Source organism: Apteryx rowi, unplaced genomic scaffold (assembly GCF_003343035.1).
Source record: "Apteryx rowi isolate R43461 unplaced genomic scaffold, aptRow1 scaffold_273, whole genome shotgun sequence".
Lineage (NCBI taxonomy): Eukaryota > Metazoa > Chordata > Aves > Apterygiformes > Apterygidae > Apteryx > Apteryx rowi.
In genome coordinates, this window is record NW_020449119.1 from 28,502 (window position 1) to 54,512 (window position 26,011).

General features: G+C 39.7%; 1 protein-coding gene across 1 annotated transcript in view; it reads left to right on the plus strand.

The window, feature by feature from the left end:
• The first annotated feature begins 15,379 nt into the window (after positions 1–15,379).
• Positions 15,380–26,011, plus strand: part of KHDRBS3 (KH RNA binding domain containing, signal transduction associated 3) — a 95,087-nt gene continuing 84,455 nt past the window's right edge. The window contains exon 1 of the mRNA XM_026068510.1: positions 15,380–15,467. Coding sequence (XP_025924295.1) covers positions 15,380–15,467 — 88 coding nt within the window. The remainder of the gene's footprint in view (positions 15,468–26,011) is intronic.

Consider the following 26,011-nt stretch of genomic DNA (forward strand, 5'->3'; position numbering starts at 1 on the left):
ACACAAAATGAATAATGCACAGAAATGTCAGCTTGCATGCTGTGGACTTTCTGTTGCAATAAGTGGGGCTCTGAGGACTTCGACGAGTGCTTTGCCTGTTCATTCGTGCTTTTTTTAAAGTACAAATGCTTATCTAAACCCTATCATTTTACTTTCTTCCCTCCCTCCCTCCCCCCCCCCCCCCCAAAAAAAAAAGACACGTCATTGACTTGGAGGTCTGGAGATAGATCGTGTGTAGCTGTCTTTCTGCTCCACAGACTTACGCAATCACATCTGTAGAACTGGAAGATAACGACATCCGTGCAAGACTGATTGCAAGATTTGTCGCGTTCTTTATATACTTATCGAATGGATTCTTTGGGTAGTTAAGCTTTTTTTATTATTAAATTGGCTGTAGGATTTACGAATACTCACGCGCAATTGAAAAGAAAAAAGCTTACTAAAAAACAACGTGAGGATGTTTGTTACGGTAACTCCTTCCTGTGCATAAACACGGCGAAGTGTTTCAAGCAGGGGCAGTTCTGCCTTCTTTCCCCAGCAGCACGAAGCATGAACTCTGTCAGGATCCAGGAGAGCAAGATCCAGGATCTAGGCAGAGCAACACCTAACCCCACCTAGGCACCCAGTGGTGGCACATACTCGGTAGGAAAAATGCTGCCAACATGCATTTACAGCTTCYTTCCTTAATAAAAAAAAAAAAAGAAAAAAAAGAAAAAGCCCAGTATTGGCTATTCTAACAGCCCAGTGGTTGCACTACTTGCCTGGGAATTGCTGAGAACTAGCTTCTATGCTTTGGGAAGCATTCCCTCTCCCAGAAAGCTGCTCTGGCCGGTCAGCGATTTACACTTTCCCATGCTCTCTCCTCCTACCCGCATCCATCTTTCATCCCTTTCCGCACAGGGGAACACTCCGAACGTGCCCATAGGCACCACATTGTGCATTGAACGGCCAATGGATAAAAATAATAATAGCCTTAAGGGCATGGGGGAGACTCCAGGGCTCCTCACTCTTAAGCCAGTGTATTAGGCACTAGGGTGCAAAAACATTTCTGGTTAAGTGTTGCAACCGGCAGGTCATTTTGTAAAAAGAAGGGCATGATATTCTTTGGAGCGCGAGATTTTTTTCATTCTTTCAAGTCAGGTGTTCTCCGTCAGGAACGGGTTCTGGCTCTGGAGGCTGTGTAGCATCTCCCTCGCAGAACTCACTGTTGTACCTACATTTCGGAGAAAGATCACCAAAAACGGATTTCCCCCGTGCTCATAATTTTCCACYGGTTACCGCTATGCAGCTCCCTGCTGAGCCTGAGGGTCTCTGGATTGTCGCCCCAGGGGAACTACTTCTCCCCACTGCGTTGCATAAAAAAGCACGTGGTGGGGTTTGGTTTCCACTTTCAGGACCAACCACCTAAAAATAACCATTTGGGGGGAAAAAACAAAACAAAACAAAACAAAACACAACAAAGTTCTTTATTCGCCTGTCCTTAGGGTGGAGGTGAGACGATTTAAAGTCGCTAGTACTGAATAAATTCTTCTTCACTGAAGTATTGGCATAGAAAAGAGCTGAGCAGAGACGCTGTTCTCGTAGGATATCTTTGCTCACGGAAGCGGACTCTAATACTCTACAGACTTACGCAGTCATGAAAACGTGAGAAGATGCAGAAGGCTCATTTAGGCTGTCATTTCTGCGACTCTCTGACTCCATTATAAATGTATTAATTAGAGGCCGTAATAGCATGGCCTCTATGTCTGTTTGAAGCTAAGCACCTGCATGAGCTTTAGCACAATGGGGTCACAGCAATTAGTAGTTATATTGGCAGTCGTTTTCATCTGCTCTCATGCAAACTTGTTTTCCATACTTTAAAGAGGTTACCAAGGCACCCTAATGTCATTAAATATTGTCAGGACATGAAAAACTTGATGAAGAGCTTCAAGTTACACAGCAAAACCTGGTAAAGCCACAGAGGAGCAGGCATTTACTAAGGCATTCTTATTTTAATATTTTTATATTCACTAGCAGGGTCACCTGGAGCAGGTTGCCCAGGACCAGGTGCTCTGTGGAGGTGTATAGTCCACTTCTGTGAGCAAAGACGTCCTACCACAACTTTGCTTAGCTGACTTTGCTTAAATATTCATGAACAGTTTCAGAACAACAGCAAAAATAATTCAGTAAGGTTTTCTAAAAGGGGTTACGCAGGTCTGATGGCCCTCTTCCAAAAATGTTAGAGATTGTAGCATCACAAACTAAATATGGCTCATTTTATGGGAAATGTTAGGTGTCATTCAGGTTTGAAGGATTAAAAAACGTCTCCAGCGGTACAGCAACACCCGCAGCACCTCCTGCAGGAACACTACAACATCGGCGCTGCAGGAAATGCTGACATCTCCAGTGTTGCAAAACTATCGATTATGCTGTACATGTAACAGAAGGGCACAAGCAAAAGCTATACCATCCCTTGTCCAAATATTGCAACTGTGCAATAAAACTCAGGCTTTCCACTACTACAAAAAAAGTATCTTAATGGGTTTCAACAGGTGATTTATTGTTTGTTGCTCACAGATCCTTTTAGGAAACAAATAGTGTAAAACCAAACCGAATATATACTACTTATTTGTAAAAGCCATATCCTGTCTCCTTTTCAGAAAGGACTAAAAAAAAACAGGCTCTAAAATCAGCTGGTAACCTAAAACAAACAGAGCACAGACAAGGTTACAGGTCCCCATTACCCCCTGCCTCTTGGCTGCTACTGTCATGTTCTTTTTAGCTGTAAGATACAGTTGGGTAAAACACCGCCAGCAATTCATCCCCCTTTCTCAGCGTGTTAATAAGTGTTAATTACCAAAAGAGCCACTTGTAGAACTACATTTGCCAGACTGCTTTGCACAGCAGTAATTTTTAAAYGGTTCTCAAGCCTCCACCCAGCAGGGAACCTTCTTCTTCAACATTTATCAGAGTTTGAAGACCTGGACACCAAACAGTATTGCAAACTTGTTCTCAGCTCAAGGTTTTGCAGGTATTTGCAAATAAAGACAAAAGACTTTTTTTTTTATATATACACCTTACCTTGTCTCAACTTAAGCCACTGTTGCACCTGTATGCTCTTGTCTAACTATCTTTCTTGGGGAAAAAAAGTGAAGAGAGGGAGAACAAAACGTGTTAAGAATTTGCCGAACCCTGGAATGTTAAATGGCATTTAGTAGAGGAAGCACCTCAGGCAATATTGAAAACTTTAGGTTTTGGCCCATAAAAAATTTTAAAATGCACATCGGGTTTGTTACCATGAGCTGATAGTCTTTCACCGTTTTAATGTGTTTGAATGTCTATTTGTTTCTAATTTTGAATAATTACAGCTTTCTTGGTGCATTGGTTGTAAGATTAGTAAGGATCAGAAAGGGATTCAGTATTCTAGAGCTTTTTTTTTTTTCCTCCCCTCAATTAACTTGGGTAAAGAAACATGTTACAAATATCACTAGTCGTGTGAGTCTTTAGGGGTTTGTGTTTTTTGAGGGTGGAGGTTGATGGCTTTTTTAAAAAAGTCAGGTTAGAAGTTATTCCAGTAAATACTCCTGCTGTATCAGCAGATACGGGTGAAAGTAGACTGTATAAAATGATGTATGGGTTTTCTTTTCTTTAATTAAGGAAAAAAAACAACCCTCCAACAAAAGTTGAGCGCTCAGTCTAAGGAGGAAAAAGGTAGCTGCAATAAAGATTATATGAATGTTAAATTGGTTTATAATTTAGTTTTTTTGTTTCTGCCTGTGTCTCATACGCTACTGTGAAAATACATGTTGAATGCAATGTTATGTCTTTGACATGAAGATGTGGATGAAATTTTCTCATTTTTATTAACAATAACTTAAGTAGTTGAAAATGTCCTTCTCCTTAAGGATACAAACATTGGTGTTTGCAGTCACAGAACAGCCACAGGGAGGAACTGCCGTGCGTCCAGACCTCGCAAGCTGTTTGACAGGGATGAAGCATCCTTCACGATTAGGGCCGCAGATAGAGTACAGGCTTGGGTTTCCCTCATTAGAAGGAAGCAACCTATTCATTCCTCAAATTACAGGAATTTGCTTTTCTCATCTGACATCAAGTTCCTTTAAGTCTTTGTAAGGTTACATTAGAAAAGAAAAACTAGACAAGCGCCCTTCTCTTGATTTCCTTCCATCTCTTTCATTGAATGGATTTAAGATCTTCTGTCTTATCGTTACTGTAGTAGTAGTGCTCTCCACGGCTGTTTTTCAACTGATTTTTCTGAGTCCTTTCCATCTGGAGCAATTTTAAGATCGACTATTGTTTCTGAATCTCAACCATTCCATAGTGCAGTGCTTAGCAATCTGACTAAAATGACTGAAACATTACAATTTTAATTGTGAAAAATTTAGTCAGAATTTATTCTTCAAAAGCCTGTAACTTTGATGTTAACCTCTCCCAAGTGCTGTCCTTTGGCTTTTACATTTACTGGGACAGGGAAGGCCATTAGTCTGCAGCAATTTTATTGCTGTAGGTTTTAAATAAAGAATAGATGAAGCATTAATCTCTTAGGCTTAAAAAAGTGTCTAATTGGGAGTGTCACAAGTATTATTTTGGTAACTRTGTTTGTGGAAGAGTGACATCCATTAGAAGAGCAATGTGGAAAGCATCTGGACTCTTCCTGTGTGCAATGTACTCATTCTATGTATAAATAGATGTGGTCCTGTCAATTAGGCATCTTCTGTGAGCACTGAGTTAATTTGAAAAAAGAATTTATACCCTGAAAGATGGTATAGTGTGTGGGGTGGCAAAGTGAGGCATTTATCTAATGTGCTTTATATTAGAAAAAATAAAAAATAAAAAAAAATAATAAACTCTAGGCACTTGTWCAGAGACATGTTCTTAGGGCATAATGCAATTTTGCACATTCTTTAGGGATGGGTGAATATCAGTGACCAGATGTGGGAGGAATAAACCACCTCTGCAGGCAGAACAAGTGGGATAAATATTATATACGTTGTGTTACAGCTTCAGGGCAATAGATCAAGTCCTGCGGTGACCCTTATCCTGGTGCACTTGCAGCCCATAACACTTCGCTTTAATCAAGGGGGATGTTGGTAGGTACAAGAAAGGCTCTTACTTGGAGTATTGTTAATATAATTATGTTCAGGCAAGGAAGTTTGGTTGTTATTAGTGCCCCCTCGACTCCTTCCTTAGGCAAACTGCTGGATTAGATGAACTTGTGGGGTCTGTTAGACCCCGTTTTTCTACGGTTCTGTATCCTGCAGCTCACTGTAAGACTGTGTTGTCAAGAAAAAAAATCAGGCCAGTTTTTTTTTGTGCATGTGGAAGACGACAGCAGCTGCCAAAGTATTCTTTTGCAAAGCTGCAGTTGACCATTGGCCTGTCATGTTAAGGACACATGAATATTCTTATTTGTCTCAATATGAGGAAAAAAAAAAAAAGCAAAGTAGGTCTTTAGCAGTGACATAGCTAAATACCGTAAACCCTGAAATGAAAGCATATATCTCTTTCACACATTCCCACTTTTATGCTTCAATTTGTCCCAGCCTACCTGAAGTGTTTGTACTCAAGTTAGATCCATTAGTGGTATAAAACTATAGCTGTTCGATTTAAGTACTGTGAAAAAATGAAACAGAAACATATCTGGCTAATATTTAGGATTTGATATTTGTAGGATTGCTTCCTAATCTGCTGTGGAAATCTTATGCAGTTTATAACATGAGATCTTGTTATTATCCTTACAGCTATAATGTAGACAACCATGAAGTAAAATAAGCATGTAACAATCAATATAAAAAAAATAATTATATGTGTCATTTAGAGCATTGTATTTGTTTCATAGCACAACCAAGAATAAAGCACGTTTATGTAACACATTCTGTTTATTGAAAAAAAAGATATAAAATGAGATAATTTTAACTGCACATTATATCATGTAAAGAAAATATCTGTGGCAAAGGACCAGGAAAAAAAAATCACAGTATGAATGAAAAAATAAGCAGCAGAGAAACTTACAGCTAGGGACCCATTTGCTCTTTGGGATTGTTATGCTAATTTGGGGGACTTGCTGCAACAGCAAAGTTGAGATTTAGGATGAATGCATCAATTACCAACTACTAATGCTATAAAAATAGCCTTAGCTTCTCAAGGTAATTTAAAAGACCCATTTATATCCTATTTTTTCAAGCGTTGCACTTTTATTTGAACTGTCTAGGAGGTAAACTCTTCCAAAGTCAATAAAACTTAACAGCTTCCTTAAGAAAACAGAGGTTGTTTCCGTGGAGAGTATTATGTTCTAATTCTCTGCTAATTAAAAAAAAACAAAAAAAAAACTCTCTAGAGGTTTGTGGATAATACCCAGAATTTAGGTATTAGCCCACTGATGTATAATTTTTAAGAAAATCCTTGCTTGGATAGATTTTAAGCATTTTTAAATGCTTTCTAAGCACTTCTTACTCAAGTTTACATTCCTGAATGTTCACCGCTAAAATAATAAGACAATACATCAATAAAATTCAAACTATTGATTTTTAGTAACCTGTTTTTCTTTTCCCAGAAATAGATTTCCCAGTTTAAGTCACAGAACTGTGTTAAGTTATTATCCAAAATTATTAAGGGAAATGACTGAGGGAGGGGTACTACACTCAAAATCTTTTGAGCAGGAAAGCAAAGGCATATTTTTGTCTTAACATTTTACTTGATATACTGAAGTATGAGGAAATAGTCCTGTTTCTTAGGTTCCCTCATTTTGCTAAAAATTAATATGTGGACAGAAGTGCTGTGATATTTGTGAACATATGGTCAGGACTATTGTTTCCCAATTGAGTTCTAAATTAAAATCTGAAATCAGGTCATTCTCACCCACTGAATTCTCAGCCATACTTTGTCTGTAGAAACATGTTGTTATTATTATTATTATTAACGCTGACTTCTCCTTCTCTTCTCACAGACACATTTCCTTTTACTAGCCCCAAAGCAACAGCTCTTTCAACTCTTATGTTTTTCTGCTCTGTGTGTTTTGTCTTGTTTCCCTGACACGTTTAGGACTCTCAAAACTGGGACAACCTCTAGAATTGCTCTTTAAGTCCCAGAGGCCAATCTCCTAATACACAACTGCCAGACTGTACTCCCAGAGCGCCTTCCCRTGAGATTTGTTAGGGCTCTGAGATTTTTTAAAATGTAACTAGATTTCAGACTTTTGCAGAATTTCTTTTTTTGTTACACCATGGAAATCCCCATACGCTCTTTGCAAGTATACCCTCTCCTCCTGGACTTTTTTTTTTTAACTAGGCAGTTAATACTGTTTTTCATCTCTTGAGACGTTGGGCCCATTATTTAACCCCTTTAAACACTCTGAAGGTTGCATGCAGTAAAGGACATGTAAGACAGCTGACAAGATAGCACGTTATAATTGTAAAACTAAAAAAAGGGTTGTGGTAACTGTAGTAGTAACTCCCTCTTCCCCTCGCTCTTTTCTCCATGTAATGCTACCTGATACTGTGACCATCAACACTTGACCAGTGCATGATACAAATATTTTTTTTTCTCTCTTGCAGTCAGCCAGTTAAAGCTGAGGATGAATCCCCATAAAGAATTTAAATTCATACTTTCATTCAGACTAACTTATCCTAAATAGAGAAATAAATATATAATATAAAATTATATATTTTATATAATCATAAAATATAGAAATATTTCAAAGAATTCAAGACTGACTATTCTTATGTAATATCCATGTTGCAGAGCACACATTCTAAATTTCAGTTCACATCTAAGATAAAAGCAAACCTACAAATGAAATCAGACTGGCGCTGAAATGGAAATTGGCTGGTCTATATAATGTCTACATCAAGATATGCTACAGGTAATGAGATAAGACTCGGTTTGTTTCATGCAACAAAAAAAATTAGAGACAATTAAAGTTTAGTAGAGAAATGTTTTATTTCAAAATGTGTTTGAAATGTGTAACACTGTGTTATGATCAGAAGTTGCGTTATAACTACAGAGTTTTAACATACGTAATGGATTTACAGAGCAATTTTCTTGTGAGACAAACATCACAGTATCTGACACAACTCTGCCTCAACCACATTCCAGGTTCTTTCTTTTTCTATTACTAATAATTAACACGATATGCACAACTGAAACCTTTCCTGAAAAAAAAAAAATATTTATTGGCTGCTTGCTTTGTGATATTACAAAAGTATTCATAAGTAACACCCAAATCAACATTTCATTGCGGAGCTGGTATCAATAGGTGGCTTGAGCGTGTTGTGCCTTAGAGAGCTGAACTACTTTGTGTTCAAAGTGCGAATGCCACTATTTGGAGCTAGCCAGAAAAACACGCTACCCTGTTCAGCAGCTGCAAGGGACTTGGGAAAATCTCGGATGGCAACTGTTTGATGGTTCTGTTTCTGTTTTTCATCTCTCTGAAACACAAAAGATACCTAGAACATAGGACACCAAGAACAGTCTGCGCTGCTTAATCCTTCCCTTGTAGGATACAAGCCTAGCAGAGCGGAAGYGCTTGTAATGTCAGTGTTTCGCTCGCTGATTTGCCTGTGTGCTTTTGCAGGAGCTGAAGTCAGGCTGTCCTTCAAGGTGAGTTCATCCTCTCTCGTTTGCTGCCTGTAGGAGCAGAAGGAGCACGCTCCCRGTCCAGAACAGCACTTTACTTTCCAGTGGTTCCTTTGGGGCTCTTCTASAACCGCTGTTTTGCTTCACAGTCTCAATTCAGATACGCAGACGCGGGAAGGTCACTTATAAGCCTCATTCTTTTTGTGTGTATTTTGGTCTCGTCATGCTCTGCACAGTTTTTGTGAAGCATGCCTTGCACTAACAAAGCTTCATTCTAGTAGAAGTAAGACCAGCTGGTGCAGGTGAGCACCTGGACTAAAAAAGATTTTTTTTCTTCCTAAAGAAAAATTGCCATTTGATTGTTATCCCTCCTCCCCCTTATCAGAAGCTCAAGAACTGTCTTTTATACGGCTGTTTCATGATTACCGTGTCTGAATTAACCCTGTTTTAAAGCAAATGCAATAAACCACCATCACCAGGCAGCCTCTACTGTAAAATAGCTCTGATTTAACTCTTTGTGGATCTGAGCAGTCATAGCAATGATTTATTCTGATGTACTACCAGAGGAAAAGAAATTAACTATGATTTTCATGCAGAATAATGAAAGAAATGGATCTGAAAAGAAGTATTGCAGAAAACAGTGACAGATAGAAGATATTAATGAACAGATTCTTTTYGGGCTTAGAGTTGATAATATTCTTCACCCTTTCCACAAGGTAACAAGAAAAAGGTTAGGGCTGTTTTCAAACTTCAGGTCTCCAGTAAATTCACAGATGCAGACAAGAGAACACAGGTTTATCATTCTGAAGTATTTGAGGCCTGTTTCTTTTTAAAGGAAAACATCACCATACGAAGAAAAGTGTTTTGAGACATTTCAATGTCTTAGTAAGGCAGCTGATAAGTGTATAAYCCACTTTTGGCTGATAAGGCTTTGGTAGATGGGAAAGACAGTCTGTGAGAGAGAGGCTTTTAATGGGATCGAATAGAAAAGAAAAAAAAAATTAGTAACAATTTCACATTGAAAGAAGCTCACCTATGAACAAAAGAAAAAATTAATTAGCACAAATCCTAATGTGCTAAAAGAGTTACAACCAGGAAGAAGACATGTATAACAGAGATAAGGGTGCAATGGATTTGGCACAACCCACATACAGAGTAATAAAAGAGGTATGTGGGAGGACCGGATGCATCAAGGTCTGTAGTACATGTTGATTGTCCAGCACTGGAGAAGACAGTCACAAGGTACACAAAGCAAACCATTTTATAAGCGTGCTACACAAGAAAATAGAAAAGTTAAGTGCATACAATTTGGCATAAGCTCCTAGCAGAGGCATTTAGCAGTAATACAACATTCTTTTATAGCTACAGTACAGGCTCAAGAAATGAGTAGTATGAAAGAAGAAATGAGGAAGTATTTGTATCCATTTTAGTAGATGCAGAAGAAATGAATACAGAATTCAAATATGACACAAGAGAAAAAGAATATACAAAAGAGTCTTTTCATCATGTTGTTACTGGTATCTTTTGCATCAATAGAACTATATGAAGTGAGTATTAGTGAGTATACAAAGTGTTAGAATCTAGATTTTTAATAAACACATGTGCAAAGCCAATACTGGGACAGAAAGCTGTAAAATCACTGCACCTGATTTAAAACAAAAYCAGAAATAAATCTTTAATCTTAACAAAATACCTCATACTAGAAAAAAAACAAAAAGAAAGTTATTTGATATCTACAGACACATCATGTAATCAAGCGATATACGCATGCAGTTCTAGGACTACATGCACTGTTACGTCTGTCATTAGCAATAATACCTAAAGAAGAGAAAAAGCATTTAGTTCCCAGCGTATATGAGTATAATGAAAACGGTGGTGAACTCACTGCAATGTATTGACTCAATTACTGCTCTAGAAAATGGAGAGACTGGTGTGATGCAGTGCATTAGCTTTTAAGACCTAAACAGAATAATAAGMAGGAGTGTTAAAATTTACCTGCTAGAGGTAGTGTAATCTGTGAGCTCTGCAGTTCTCATACATTCCATGTACGAGGTCTTCAACCCGGATACCAGGAGATCAGGGGAAGCAAAGAGTAACAGCTCACTTTTCAACTCTCTGGAAGATGGCGGTTCAAGGAAATGCTTTTTGTGATGGCTGTTGCACAAGAGATTTTTAAGGAATGCTCAATGAAATACCAGAAGAACTCCCAGGAATTAATATTATTCTAGTATACTGAAACAACAAAAAGGGCTGTGGCAAAATCCTAATGACGATAGGCAAAAGATACAAGAGAGCTGCAATCTAAAACTCAGTCACAGTTGATGGAAAACTGGTGCGAGTAAGTGAATCATGTTGGTTGTATCTAAGAAGAAAGAGGCAGCAAACTCTCTTCAGAGTTAGTGGTTAAAGCAATTAAAAATATTTTCTTCCTATAAGAGCTGAAAATCATAATGAAGATGATGACTAAGACTGGCAGAAATCTAGAGTAATTGGGAAGGGAAGGAAGAAMGTGATATTGGGATCACAGTCTGGATGATATCACAGATGATGTTTTCTACAACATGAAAGACTGTCATTTACTTATCCTACTGTAGTAGTTCAGATCATTCACAGAAACACACTGTAGGCTGATACTTAATAAGTAGAAGTTAGAGTAGCTCTTGGATAATGTGAAATTATGCTTATTAGAAAAGGAGCTGTGGATGCTATACATCAATTCTTTTTCTGTGGAACAATCTTGATAAACCTTTGGCTTATTCAGCACTGACTCTATAATGGAATATATAAAATTACAACTTAAAAGCATATGATCCTCAAAAAATCAAACCAAACCAATCAAACAAAAGCTTGCTTGGCATATCTTCTGTACAATACCATGAAACAAGGTGCAAAAGAAGTGGAAGATTTGAATGAACAGGTGCATGTGACACTACGCATGTTACAGTGGCTATGAATAAGGTGGCAATGAGCTTAGGTGTCTGGAAAAAATGTTCTTTTTTTCTAGCTGTATCAGTCTAATACATGGTATTTTCTTCTTGCAAACCTTGTTTCTCTTAGAAATAAATTTACAGAAAGAGTGAATGAAATATGAAAACAATGTCACAAACCTTTTAAAAGAAACAGCATCACCATGGCTGCTACTGGAACAATATTCATTTGGGATGAAAATAGTCTTAACTTTGAACTATGGGGCAAATACTGGTAAAAGACAAAGCCATGATTTTTAGAAGAAAGCATCCAGAGCTGCTGAAAAAGGATGTCTTGATATGATAGAACATTCTTGTCTATTTTTTCATACTTTGACACACGTGCAAATAAAAAAAGAAAGAAAAAGGTCATAGGAATATTGGAGAAAGAAGTGCAACGAAAATTTCAATGTGCCTAATAGAAATTGGCAATATATATTGGAATACTAAGGAAGCCAGCACCTACTTAGCAACATGCTAATCAGAACTGTGGTGAGTCACATCAAGGACATATTCACTAGATGTGGTATTTGTGACAAACTCTTTCCCAAAATAGACTCTGCTTCTATAGGTCTTCAGCTGTATGCATTTTAATGAGCCGAAGACTCAAATAAATAACTGTTCCATAACAGTCTCTTATGGTCTGAGCTTTAAATCGGGACCAAGAGGTAAAAACCACGCTAAATCTCGGCAAAGTCTAAATGGTCAGTGGCAACTCGGTATGATCAATGAACAAAGGTGACATGAACTAAAAGTGTGAGTTGACAGTACAGTAGGAAAAATAACTTAGGTGTAGTTACAGTATTAGGAGCAAAGACTTAATGATGAAATACTGCTTGTAATGCTGTCCCAGCAAATAAGGAAAACATCATGAGTCATGAGTTTTAAAAGTTTAGACTCATGGCTTTTAAAATTGTGTTAATAGTAATGCTACTATTTACTGGGCAGTTCCTTGATCAAGCAACTTTTTCAAGCTTTGTATAGATTTCAGTAACAAGAAAGCAGTCAGTCCTTCAGGAGTTGGTGCTTCCTGCTTTTCCTAGTAAGGATGATGCTCAGCAGACTTTTCCCAGATCATCACATCCTAGGCAGCTTTTTTTGCAGCTTGTAGCTCATAATTTCCTATCTTTTCTGTTCCCTGTTCCCTCTTGTGTGAATTTCACTGGAGAAAACAATGTGCTTGTTATGTGCAGGCATGGGTTTGAACAATAGGATATAATGTAGATAATTTTATAACTGCTGCATTATTATATATATGGTGAGAAACAARTCTTCAGACATCCAGTAAGCCTTTCTATATTGTAAGCCAGAGGGAACTGGTATACTTTGGGAAGAAATACTGTGGTTTCTTGAAACAGCAAATGTTTATTCAATCAGTTACCAGAGAGAATAAATCTTTTGTCCAAGAAAGGTACATTATGTTTTATACCATTTATAAAATATAGCTACCTTTCTGACTGAATTCCTGTATGCTGTAGAGGGACTTTAAATACCTTTTTAGCTTTACTGGCAAAGGTAGGGATAATTTTCCTCCAGGTCACTCAATAAAGATTAGCCTCCTACACATTGTTCTGCGGTAAAGTTGTATGTGGCTCACTTTTTCACAACAGATGGCTGCGTTTCAGTAGTTGTGTATAAGAAGTATATGGAAGGTTGAAATAAAACCTTAATTGTAATCCAACTTTTTTCAGTTGCTTTAGTCATACCCTCAATTTTGATGTCACGCAGGAGAACTTTAAAAATGAAAGAAAAAAAAGTAAACTTGTTTGTGGTTATTAGTGCTGGGTCAGATATATTTAAATGGGTTGTATATGGAAGGTAAATTAATTATTTCATATTGTAACATAATAGACATTGTTTTATGCTTTTTTATCCTTCTGTTTTAAGGGTGGAAGAGCGTATGTAATTCTGGAAAGGGAGCCTTAACTTTGTTTGTTAAGTTTTGAGTGAGTGATTTCTTATGCTAGTCTTTTTTCAGAGCTTTTTTCCTCCCCATCTTGCATGGATGTAACTAAGATATATTGCAAACTTTTTTGCATTAGGTACAGTAATAAATGTGAGATGATTTGATTACCACAACTTAAGAATCTTTTTAGTGGTCTTTTAACTGTTGCTCATCATTAGAACGTTCCCTATTGACTTTTCCAATAAATGTGGTTAAAAATGTTACTCTAGCATTATGATTTTGGCTCTAGTGTTTTAGCAATTTTCTGTTTCTCCCTTGTGCCCTGTTACAKAGGAGAATAGCTGTTCTCTCTTCCTGTGGGTTTTTGTCACCAAGGATTCATTGATGAATCTCCTAAGGTCAAATAAGGTTCTGTGAAGCCTCAAAGCTAAAGACCAAAACGAATAATGACCTAATATACTAAATGTATCCTCCGAAAAATATCTAGSAACAAAATACGTTTGAGCACAATCTCAAACTTTGCTTCTCCTACCTGTGAAAGGGGCTGTTTGCAGCCAGAGYGGTGGTGAGTGGGTTTCGCACCAAGCAGGGCTTGTGTGAGACTGCAGCTCCTCAGGTTGCCACATCACAAACCCACTTAGAGCGGCCTACGGGCATAGCTAAGCAAAAACAAGATTATTTGGCTCGTATTTATGGAGTGCTTTGTGCTACTAGAGAGGTAAGTACAAAACACTGGCTAAAACGTGACTTTTGGGGGAGGGTGAAGGAGTCCAAATGGGGTTTTGTTTCTCCTTTGGGAATAAATCTTACCTCCGTGCCTTTCCCCCCCTTAGCAGCTACACGGGGTCGGTCAGGCCGTCGCCTCGCCGGCCCAGGCCCAAGCAGCGGCTGCCTCCGCCGCTGACCTGAGGGGAAGGCACCGGGGCTGCTCCCCGCCGCCTCGCCCCTCCGCCTCGGCTCAGTCCCGCGCACCGCGGCGCACGAGCGCCCACAGACCCCGAAGCGCGTTTATTTTTTAAATGTTATTTTATTCACTCGTGGCGAGTGGCAGAGCGGCACGGGCGCGCGTTTTAACGGACGCTGGGGAGCTCCCGCAGAGGAGCAGCGCCAGCCCTTCTCTCGGCGGGGGGGAGATAGCGGCTGAGAGGGTCACTAAAGCTGCGTGCTTTAACGGCAGACCCCGGCCGGCCCCTTCTCGCTGCGTCCCCTCACGGCTCCGCGCAGCGCTGCCCAGCGCCTGCCGCTTTCCGTGAGGCGGCGCCGCCGCTCGGAGCCCGCTCGCCACACGCCGGCCGGGGAGGGGAGGGTGCGGCGCGAAGCTCACCCACCAATCCCAGGCTGCGGTAGGCCGCTGACTGACACCCCAAATCACCCAATAGGAGACGTCGCCTGAGTAGGCGGGGCCATAGCGAAGGAGGCTGGGCCAGCACCGCCCGTTGGGAGGAGCCGGCGGGCGGGGGCAGCGGGGCGGGGCTTGGCGGGCAGGGGGCGGGAATTAGGGGCGGTGATAGGGGCGTGGCTTGTTCGGGGGTATTTAAACCTGGCGCCGAAGGGCTCGCCCGCTCAGTCGGCGCAGCGCCGCGGCAGGTGCAGCTTCTTCGTCCAGAGCTCTTCACCCCCTTCTTTTGAGCGCGCGTGTGAGGCGGAGGTCGGGCGGGGGGCGTCCGGCCCGGCCYGAGCGGCTCTCGGAGCGCGGTTCTGCGTCCCCGTGGCCTCCGCGGAGGGATCTGCCCGCGCCCCGTGCCCGGGGGGCGCCCCCCGGCCTGCGCCCCTTCCCCTGCCCGCTCTGGGCCGGGGGCTCGCGGCGCTTCCCTCTGGCTGCGTCCCCGCCGCCGCGGGCGGGAGGCGGCCGGGGGGGAGCGCTGCCTCGGAGGATTTACCGCCGCCTGGGAGCGGGCCCCGCGCCGCCCCCGGCGCCCCGGCGGGKCTCGCCGCCATGGACGAGAAGTACCTGCCCGAGCTGATGGCGGAGAAGGACTCCCTCGACCCGTCCTTCACCCATGCGCTGCGCCTCGTCAGCCAAGGTGAGCGCGGGGGGGGGGGAGGGGGGCGCCCCTCCCCCCCCCGGCCGCCCTTCAGGGGCCGCGCGCGGGCCGCGACCCCCCCCCCACCACACACACCCGGCGCGGGGCCTCCGCGGCGCTGCGCGGCCTCGGGGCGGGCGGAGGGAGTTGCGGAGCGCGGGGTTTCGTCGCTCCGGTTCGTCTCGCACCCCCTGGCTCTCTTCTTCTTTTTATTTATTAATTAATTTTTATTTTATTTTTTAATTTTTTTTTGGTGAGGGGGTGCCGCGCGAAGGGCAGCGTTTCTCAAATGACCCGGAGCGTCGCCTCCGTTTAATGAGGTTTCCGGGGCTGCGCCTCCCTTCTTCGCCTCCCCCCACCCCAAAAGAGAAGACGCAGCACCGGGTCTCCAGCCTGCCGCCGCCAAGGTTGCTCTTCACGCTAGCACACGCGTGTTTTTTCGCTGAAACTATCCCGAGTCGGGTTGGTGCGTGAGGAGGGTTGCTTTAGTCCTGCACTCGGCTTGGGCTTGGGGCAGGCTGCGCTATTGAACCACCCAAAGCGATGCGCTGCTCTCCGGAGCGCTTTTTGCCTCTCCAGAATGTTGCTGGGTAGGTTGTTTATAAACAATAGGTCATTGCTTCTGTGTGCCTCAGATTCTTTCAAAGGAGCTTGCGAACCAAGCCTTTTCCTGGAAACTTGTGACTCTATTAAGGAATCAAAAACGCATCTTGCTGAATTTTTGCAATACCTAAAGCATGTTGGGTTTTTTTTGCAATTATATAACTTCAAATTATCAGAATTTTTTTCCACGCATTCTCTCCCCCCCCCCCCCGACACATTTCACTTTAAAATATTTGGCGTGTGGTTTTGTTAAAGTACGACCCCTTTGTTTAAATGACACTATACTGAATATAAAAGCAATTCCATGTGATTCACACAATATGGCTTAATGTAAACTTGGAATGTTGTGTAACGGACAGGTGACTTTCAAATGCAAGTCTGTAGAGACAGATGCCTCAAATGGTGCTTGGAATGGTCAAATATAACAAGCTGTGAACTGATTTTATAATACAATTTAAAATGACAGCACAAATGACTTTGGCTTCAATTACTTGAAGCGATTACAAAGCTGTATTGGTGTACTTTACCTCACAATAATTTAGAGCCGTTTCAGTTATGTAATTTCTTTCGGTGGCTTGACATAGCTTTTTGTGTAATGGACTACAAAATGTCAATCTCTAAGCCTGAAGGAGTCAGCTGTTTTCTGAAATACTGTCTTTTAGGTAGCTATCAGTTTTAGCTGTGGAATGCATGTGCCCTGTGATCTGTAGCTGCATGTCCTTGGACTTGGTGTTTTGCATATTTTTTTCCTAACTTTCTAGCCTTAAGCAATGAATTTGTCAAAAATGCCAGTATGAACAATGGCATTTTTACTGAGTGGCACTATTGGTAGTGTTGAAGGGGAAATATTAGCAAATAGTTTTGTATTACGTGCTGTAAATAAACTCTTAACATTTTTAGCTTGACGGCTGAGACTTTTATGGTTATAAATTAGGGAAGTTCCTCTGAAAATATTGAAGGAAGAATTGTTTTCGATGGTTTTTGCATGTGTGTAACTTATTTTAATGAAGTTACAGAAGCATGTGAATTTTTATTTTACAATTATTTTATTTTACAATTTATGAAAGTATGTATGATTGTGCATATTTGTAACATTTCTTGGGACTGATAGTTTTTTGGGTGTCCTCATTGAAACAATTAGAGAGCAGAAACAAAACTTTTGCCCATTTTCTTAATCATGTAATGCTTGATATCTGCGCGTATACTTTCAGCACCAATAATAAGCGATACATTCGATGAACAAATGAATGTGGATGAATACATGGATGCAACCTCATTATTCTAGTATGTCTGTGGATTTTTTGCTTACTTTGAAAGTGTGGTCTTGTGTTTAAAAAATCTGAGTATTTTGCCTATTACAGACAAATAACTAAAAGTGAAGCACAGTGATCTGTTAACTGTAGTATACAATGTAGATCTGTGTAATTTCTGTGTAAAATAACTGTTTTAGGCAGTTGTGTAGTCACCAAGGAGCCAAATAAGGTGAAACATCTGTATAATAAATTGGGAAATGTACCACTTTAGGAAAAGATGTTTTATAAACCCATCCCATGCCATCATGACACTAACTTTAGAGGTGACTAGCTCATATTTTACTGTTCTAAATTGTAATGATTATTTGTGGTGAAGTGGTTAACTATTATTGGGAAGACATCTGTAACTGCTCTGGCTTGCACTTTGTAAGTTGGATCCCCCAAGTTCTTTCCCTCTTTCTATAGTAGTTCATATGAAATGGCTGGTATAACTCTTTTTTTTAGTTGAAAGGTTGTGTTTTAGTTTTTCAGGTTAGAATGGAATGGGCATTTCTTTCAGTTTGGCTTCACCCAGGTATTTGTGAGACTTTCTTAATGACAAGTTGTAATTGCTTAAAATGGCCAGCTTAATTATGTAACAGTGTTTTGACTTCTGGCTGTCCTAATACCATTATTTTTACTGTTTATATTTACTTAAACTGAAATACTGTAGGTAAGCCAACTTTCTTCAGAAACTTAGTGTTGATTTGTAAGAAATAGTTGAATGAGGAAATTGTTCTGAGAATCTGAAGGGACTGAAGCGCGTGTACTGCTTAGACAGAAGAGCAAAATCATTAGCAAATCTCTGCTCATGTTGAAATTTGGTTTCTAGGGAGAAGTGGTCCTGTATCTAAACTTTCAAAATCTGCTAATTATAGTTCTCAAATGGAAGTGGACACATTTGCATATTTTATGCTTATAATTGCAAATTATAAATTGGATACACAAATTGCATAATTGCAAATGATATGGGGGGAGGGAGGAGCTCAGCATGTCTTTCTAAGAGTTCCAGTGTAGCCTTTCAGGAAAAAAAAGAACATTACAGAGATGCCTAGGATGCTGGGAGAGTACTTTGGACAGTATTACTAATCTTTTTTCAGCATTGGAGGGCAGTACCTCCCCTCAACCTGTAAAACCTTGTTTTCAGTATTTTGATAGCATTACAGTCTATATATCTATATCCCTTGTTGTTGGCATAGTACATGGAAGTACTGATTTTTTCATGTTGAGAATTCTGTTGAAGTCTCTAGGGACTTGCCTTTTTTGGAAACAAATAAGAAAGGTATTGTTATAACTGTTTTAAACAAACATTGAAATACTCAGCCACTGCTTAAATTTTAGAATGTGAGAAATCTTTTGCAGGAGACTAGAATATGTTCTTTTTGGCTTTGAATCAGATATTTAACTTGCTTACTTGAGGACAATTAAGCCTTAAAGTTTATCTGTAAACTTTTAAGTATATAGATGCAAAACAAACTGGCTTCTAATATGTAGCAAGATGGCCATGCTAATGGGATTAATCTGCAGCTGGTAGCAAATAGCAGGAACTGCAATGTTATGCACAATTACTGTCTTAAATATTGCAGCTTCTGTAGGTGAAAAACCTTGGGAAAGATAAGGTTCTGTGATTATCCTATGAAGCAGCAGAAGATTAGTATCTTTGCATTGTTCCTATTTCAAATTTTGTCAGATGCCACGTCTTTGCATGTGAAAATTGAAAAACATTTTTGTATATGAAATTGGTGCTTTTTCTGAAATTGTATTAGTTCTGTGTGTTTATCATTGGAAGGTGATATGGGTAGTTTTACTTTTCAGCCTTCTTTGAGATGGCTTGCTGCTATGTCACAACCTTTAAAAATATCTATAGCTTGATAAAGTGGCAACATTTATGGACTTTGTAAATAGCTTTAATATGAAAATATTTTCTATATACATTATATATATGCACAGTTCTATTTATCTGAGAACTGAGAATATAAAGTACTCCTGGTTAAAAGTAGTTTTTAACATGGGAGAAGAGCAATAAGAATCATCTGTGGAGTAAGGGAGAAGCTGTTTTACCTTGTCATAGTTAAGTTTGCCAGACTTCCAGAAGTTCATTTTGTATCTGACAACAAAACCACTCTTTAAAACCTAAAGAATTTTAATCAAGTGCCGATGGTTTGGAGAAACCAAGCCAAGCAGCTTGTCTAGCTTTAGGTATGCTGAACCTCTTGTGGTTCACTATCAACTTCTGTGATGTAGGATCATGTCACCATTTTCCAAGCAAGGTTTTGTTTGTAAGGCTGGCTGTTTGCCTTATGGATTGGACATAAGATGTCTGTAAATATGTATGTATACTATTGATTATTATAGTTTAGTTTACAACTGGTGCTATAAACAACATAGAAAAAGATCAGTAAGAATAATTTTGTTACCTTAATTTCATTCTCTTGCAGACCTGTGTATAATACTGATTTATGGCAAGTATTTTGTGCTTGTTGGGTAAAGTATGTGAAACTGCAGATTGAAGAAGCTAACTGTAAATAAAACATGTTGGTACCAGACATGTTTTGCAACAGAGGGAGGAATTAAACCAGTGCCTAGCACTTGTTTATCTTGTGTAATGTTAAGTGTGTAGGTGTAGAGAACTCTGTAATCAAAGCTAGGACAGCTAAAATGTTCACTCCAAAAGCTAATGAGTCTTGATGCTATTGCTGAAAGACAGTTTTTTCCTTCTGTGTGTATTATACCTGTGGAACTCTTCCTTCCAAACTCGTTTTAGCTACTCTGGGAATTGAGGCTATGTCTAAAAATTGGTGACTCTACTGTGACAACAAGATATACGGGAATAACAAGCCTTCCCAACAGTAGATGGCTGTATGTGCTAGCTATATAGCGAATCACTTTACTGATTCATGCAACTCGTAATGACCATTAAAGGTTTGCTGATTCCTGTGTGCTTACTTCCAGGAATAGTGAAAAATTAACTAGAAATCTCCTAAAACTAGTATTTCCCATATCCCTCCCATATGAGGAGGCTTGAGAGTGTAAAAGCATACCAGTTTACTGCATAGTGCAGGTTATTAACAGTCTGATTTTCTGCTTAGTGAGTAGAGGATAGCATTGTAAAAATAATTGAAGTAGGAACTTAATAAATCAAGGTTCCGTAGATGATATTTACTCTGAATAAATCTCCCTTGGAATGCAAGGGCTGCTGGACACACAGCAAGGATTTTCCTTAATTTTTCATAATTCTAATTTTCACAATTCTAAAAGATGTACTTTGTAGTTAAATGATAGTCATATTTTCTATGACACAAATCAGTTTGCTAGTGTATTGTTGTCTCCTTTTTCCTGAGGACAAGGATGTGTTCTGCAACGTGGCGCAGACGTGCGTGTTGCTGTCTGTTCTCAGCCCCTTATGGTCTTACACATACTCAACTACTGTAAAACCTCAGACTCTCCTTCATTTGTCATTGCAGCCTCTCGTATGAGCGAGGAAGAAGCAACACTGTTCTCAAGTGTCCTGCTTTCTGAGGCTGTCAAAACACTATGCAGGTCATAGGCATTTTGTAATAGAAGTGTAGATGAAGAAAACTGGGGTGCTTAATTAATAGGATGCTCCAGATAATCCTGAGGGAGGTACTCAAGTTTTGTGAGATAGGTAGGTATGTTCCTCAGACTGCAAGAGTCTTCAGACAGCAAGTCACTTTAAATTGTCCTTCTTAGAGGTTAACCAGAAAGTAAAAACCCTTCTATTACCTTCTAGTAATCAAATTTTAGAGAAGTAAAGCCTATGAAAACTTGGAGGGCAGAGGGAAACAAGTTATTTGGCAGACTTTATGCACAGGAGAAATTTAATAGTGATAGTAACATGCATGGATATGGTTTGCTGGCAGCCCCGTGAAACCAAGGCAGAGTGAGTTAGGTTGTTTCTGTCTTGTTAAAATACTATGCACAGTAGTGAAGAAATAAGTCAGCGTTCTTAGATCTGTGAGTGAAGAAGCAGTATTTGGACTGATTCTCTCATGTCTCAGCCTGGCTGTATTTTGTATGTTCACTAACATGCTTGTTTCGGAAGCTGATGTTTTTGTAGTGGCTGGCTCTTTGCTTTCACTCCAACAAAACTGTATTGGTGAAGTCATGGAAGCTCTTAAGAATTAGAAAGGTTTGAATCTGTAATTGTTGAAAGGAGAGGGAAGTGATTTATTGAGTATTCTACTCATTAACAGGGATGCTGCAAAATGCAGCTTAAGATAATCATACATATTTCATCCTAGGTTTTATCTGCTCTGAAGCATGACTCTAGCCTGCAGCCACTCACCAATGATCACATTTAGTCTAAAACTGACTTCTAATTTACTTGCACACTTACTTTGGCAGTCAATGAGAGAGATCGAATTTAAAGGCTTCAAATTTAAACTGGCATGGTTTGTCACTTTCAATCCTTTTCGACACCAGCCATGCAAATTAAAACTGTAACCTTCTGAGAACTTATTTACTGGAGAAATCAGAAGGAAGGTCACAGCGCTGAGAGGCTGCACTCCTGGCCCCTGGCTTGTTTGGCTTAACTTGCATGAAGTTTAAAATCTACGTATGTGACCTTTGTGCCCTCTGAGTTGTCTCCCCTCTGACTTCAACTATAATTGAGAAATGAGTTTTGTATGCCCTTTGATTTGAAAGAATAAGGTATCAAAGTTAAGGGTTGAGTAGCATATAAGATATTTAATGTGGTACTGCATGACTCTTTAATTAGGACTAAGCAATTTCAGTAAAAAGTGTTTAAATGGATTAGCTGGTAACTGACATACCTAATATTTTATGGTGAATTAGCTGATGGTTCTTAGCTGAGCTCTACAAGAGCTTAATGTAAGCTTAATGTTTACATTATTTATACTGTTTTTTCAAATGGAAAATGGTAAATAAGGGCATGCCAGTTGCACTGAACAAGTTGAGTGTCCTGATAAAGTCAGGTTATTTGCAAATATAAGTACTTGAGGCCCAGGAAAGCAGGTCTAGTCTACAAAATGGGAGCTGGACTGTAGGGTCATAGTGGTTTTAGGAATGACTTAAGGGCCTTTACTGCTAGCTGAGTGTCACTTCCAAGTGTATCACTGTAGCAAGAGAACTAATATTGTCTCTATGGCCTTATAACTAAGGGTGTACAGAGTAGGAGTAGGCAATTTCATTTTCTTATGACATTTGGCATGCAGAATTCTGTGTATGCCAATCTGAGAGAGTCCACAAAATACTTTACAAGCATGAGAAAACATCTGTAAGTCTGCTAGTCTGTTTGGCTTGAAAATAATGATCATTAACTTGTATTTTGAATGTAGAAGAAACACAGAAGAACGTAAGTACTAAGAGGCCCTTTAATCTAGTGGTGAAATGTGTAGTGAGAAGCAGTGACTAAGTGTAGATGAAAAATAAAGCACAGTAATTTATCTGTGTTATTAACTGTTGACACAAATACAGGTGGTAGGTTCTCAGTCTCTTGACATCTTTGACTCAAAATGAGATGCATTTCTGGACATTTGATCTGAGCAGTAGATTGTTAGGCTCTTTATGGGGAGCTGTCAATGAATTGGGGTGTACGGTAGGTGCAGACTGTATTTTCAGTACAAGGAGCAAATTGAAGAGTAGCAACTGGAGAGGTGGAAGGAAGAAACATTTTTGTGCCATAAACTGAGAAAGCTGTATTTTGAGTGTCTTGACAGCTAAGCAATGCCCGTTTTGCTCTTGTATTTATTCTATCTTAAAATATTCCTTTGCCAGAGCTCAACTTTGTCATATTTATCACTTATTGTTTTTCTCTTGTTTAGTCTGTTCTGGTGTTGTCATCTTTCATCGTATCATGTCACCCCTTTGTCAAGGCAAAATAAGAAACAGGAAAGTTAAATGAATTTTCCTCCTTCCTATTCTCCATTTCCAGTTGCTGTTATGTTGCTGGCTGCCTTCCATTTCTTATTTGATGTGTTTATCAGGCTTTTGGCTTCAGCTGACAGCTCAACAGGAACAAAGTTGCAAGGCAACAAATGTGCCAGTTTAATGTGAGTTGCTGGTAAATAATTCTTTTGAGTGTAAAGGGGTTCTTTATAGATCTTCATGATTTTTTGGGGGAGAGGGAGGAATTTCATCTCAAAATACTTAATCTCAATGATTAGAAACCATTTCAGTAAGCCCTTGCTGTTGTTCTTTCACTGAATAACAAATATTCTTTTGGATTATAACTTTCCTCCACTGTGCAGATCTAGGCACAATGTAGTGACAGTTAATTTGAAGTTTCAATTTCCTAGAAATTTTTGAACTTCAATCCATGTGGGTTGTGCAAAAGGAGTACTCGCTAGAAGATTTTTCTTTATGTATGTGGCAATTAAAGATCTAGAATGAGATTGAGGTTGCTGCTGTGGTTGGTCTGACACTGAATATCCTGCTATATTCATTGTTATATGCTTGGAGAGTGAATGCATCTGCAGTCTCTACTTCTGATCATCCAGCTGTACTAACAGTTCTCTGGAAAGCAAGTTTTAGGTATTTTCAGACAGTTTTTCTGCTGCTTAGGAATAATACTGATGGTGTTGGAGAGATGTAGAAGCTGAAGGACTGGTTTCAGTGCAGTGAAAGCTCGGATGTCTCCTTTTGTGTTACTGATAATGGACAGTAGTCTTCATTACTGGTTCCTTTTGATTTGTAYCCTGGTTGCTGTTTCTTGGGGACAACCAGAGGTGGCAGGGAAGTAACACTATTGGCATCTATCAGGACGATGCATCTCTGGTGGCAGCTGCCCAGTCCCAGTTTGCCAAGCTCCTTAACTATCAGACACTGAGTATCTGTTCTTCATGTCTGTAGTTTTTATTCATGTCTTCAGCTTGTTAGTATGTCGCTTCTCCCATCTTTCTTCTGCTATCTCCCATGCAGACTTAAGTGATACAGTTCTATGAAATAAATCAGTGAAGTGGACACATGTATTTTAATTCACTCTTCTCCCTTCTACCCTCCTCCAAGCTAATCATGTCAAACGGTAGAATTTGTTTTACGAAAGTGAAAATACTAAGTTCCAACATAATGTTCTTTTGGTTGTTTTGTGGCTTTTTGTTATGCTTAACTGTTCCATATATCCCTAACTCATATTTTTCTCTTCTGGACTTCATATAGGTTAGGTAAAATGTTATTAGTCCATTTGTACAGTCATGGCAGTTCAGAAACCTAAGTGATTTTTTCACTGCACTAATTGTCTGACTTTCATGATCAGTATTTCAGCCTGCCTTTATTCTGGGTGGGAGTAAGATGCCCTAATTTCAACAGATAGGAGTGTCAGTTCTTTGAGTTCTGAGGTTTTCTGCCTTTACAGGAGTTCTGCAAAATTTTGGGGGTAGGTAGAGGAGTTTCTCCCCCCCCCCAAAAAAAAACCCCACACCCTTCCTAATGATTTGACTTGGTTTCTCCATTTAAATCCTAGTCGCGTATGAAGGAACTTCTCATCTGTGTGGCTTAAGTTGAAGGTCTACACCAGATATATTAAAGCGATACCTTTAGCCCTAGTTAACACTTTCTCTTCTAGGACTGTCCTAATGATGCCTTACCATGAATCTGGAAGGTGAAATGTGGTTCCTCAACACTAGATTTTAAGACTGGAAAGGAATATCCTGATCCACTTTGTCTTCTAGCACAATTGTAATACAACTTTGTCTTAAAGATTCTCTTCATTTATCATATACCCTTGACCTTTGCATTACACTGTGCATCCCTAGTCAGAGAAATGATTAGGTTTTTATTAGCCTACTTGATAACAGAATACAACAGAAGAGTTTTTAAAGTTTATTGTATCTGTTCTTTAAGCAATCTTATTTCTGCAGACAATCCTATTTGAAGTCTTCAGAAGTCTGTTAAGACAGTGTGAAGAAAATGTCAGGAATGACATAAGTAATCAGGCAGGAAGGGGTTAAATTAGATCCATTTAAGATTTCCAGCCTTATTTTTTTTTGCAAGCTTGTCTGGAGATCTCTGGTAATTATGAAATAGTAGTCTGAGTACACCTTGGAAAGAACAGAAGTTTTTCACTGTGGCATTTCCTATAGGATAGTTGTAGAATATCTTAATGCTGACTTTTTAGAGACTTAGCTTACCAAGAATGCTTTTTGGATAGTATCTTTGTCTCTGTCAAGAAATGTTAGATCCATCACCATGCATTTTTTATTTTGCTTGCATTTTTTTCTTGAAGTACTTTCTGGATGATTTTTTGGATGGTTTTTTAAAAAACAGCCTGTGTCTTCAGGATGATACCACAGCCCCTTAACTAATACTGAAAATGTGCCAGCAGGGGGAGCCGATATTCAGCCTAAAAAACATCTACTGAAGCGTGAGACCAGAACGTGTCAGCGTGATCTGAGGGTGCACCCTGGGGGAAGGAAATTGCGGGGCCCTGATGTTTGCCCCTTGCAAGGGAACCAGGGAGCTGCTGTCGTGGGGAACTGTGTGCGACTGCTGCGGTCGTCAGTGCTTGGTCAGCATCGTAATTTTTGGAGCCAGGCACTTTTGTGTTATGTCGGCTTCTTGAAATGCAGGTCCCTTCTGAAAAAAATAGACATAAATGGATAATCTGGAGACTTCAGTATTTACAGGCTCTTCTGTTTTTTTAATAAACATTACTTGTAGCCATACTGTGTG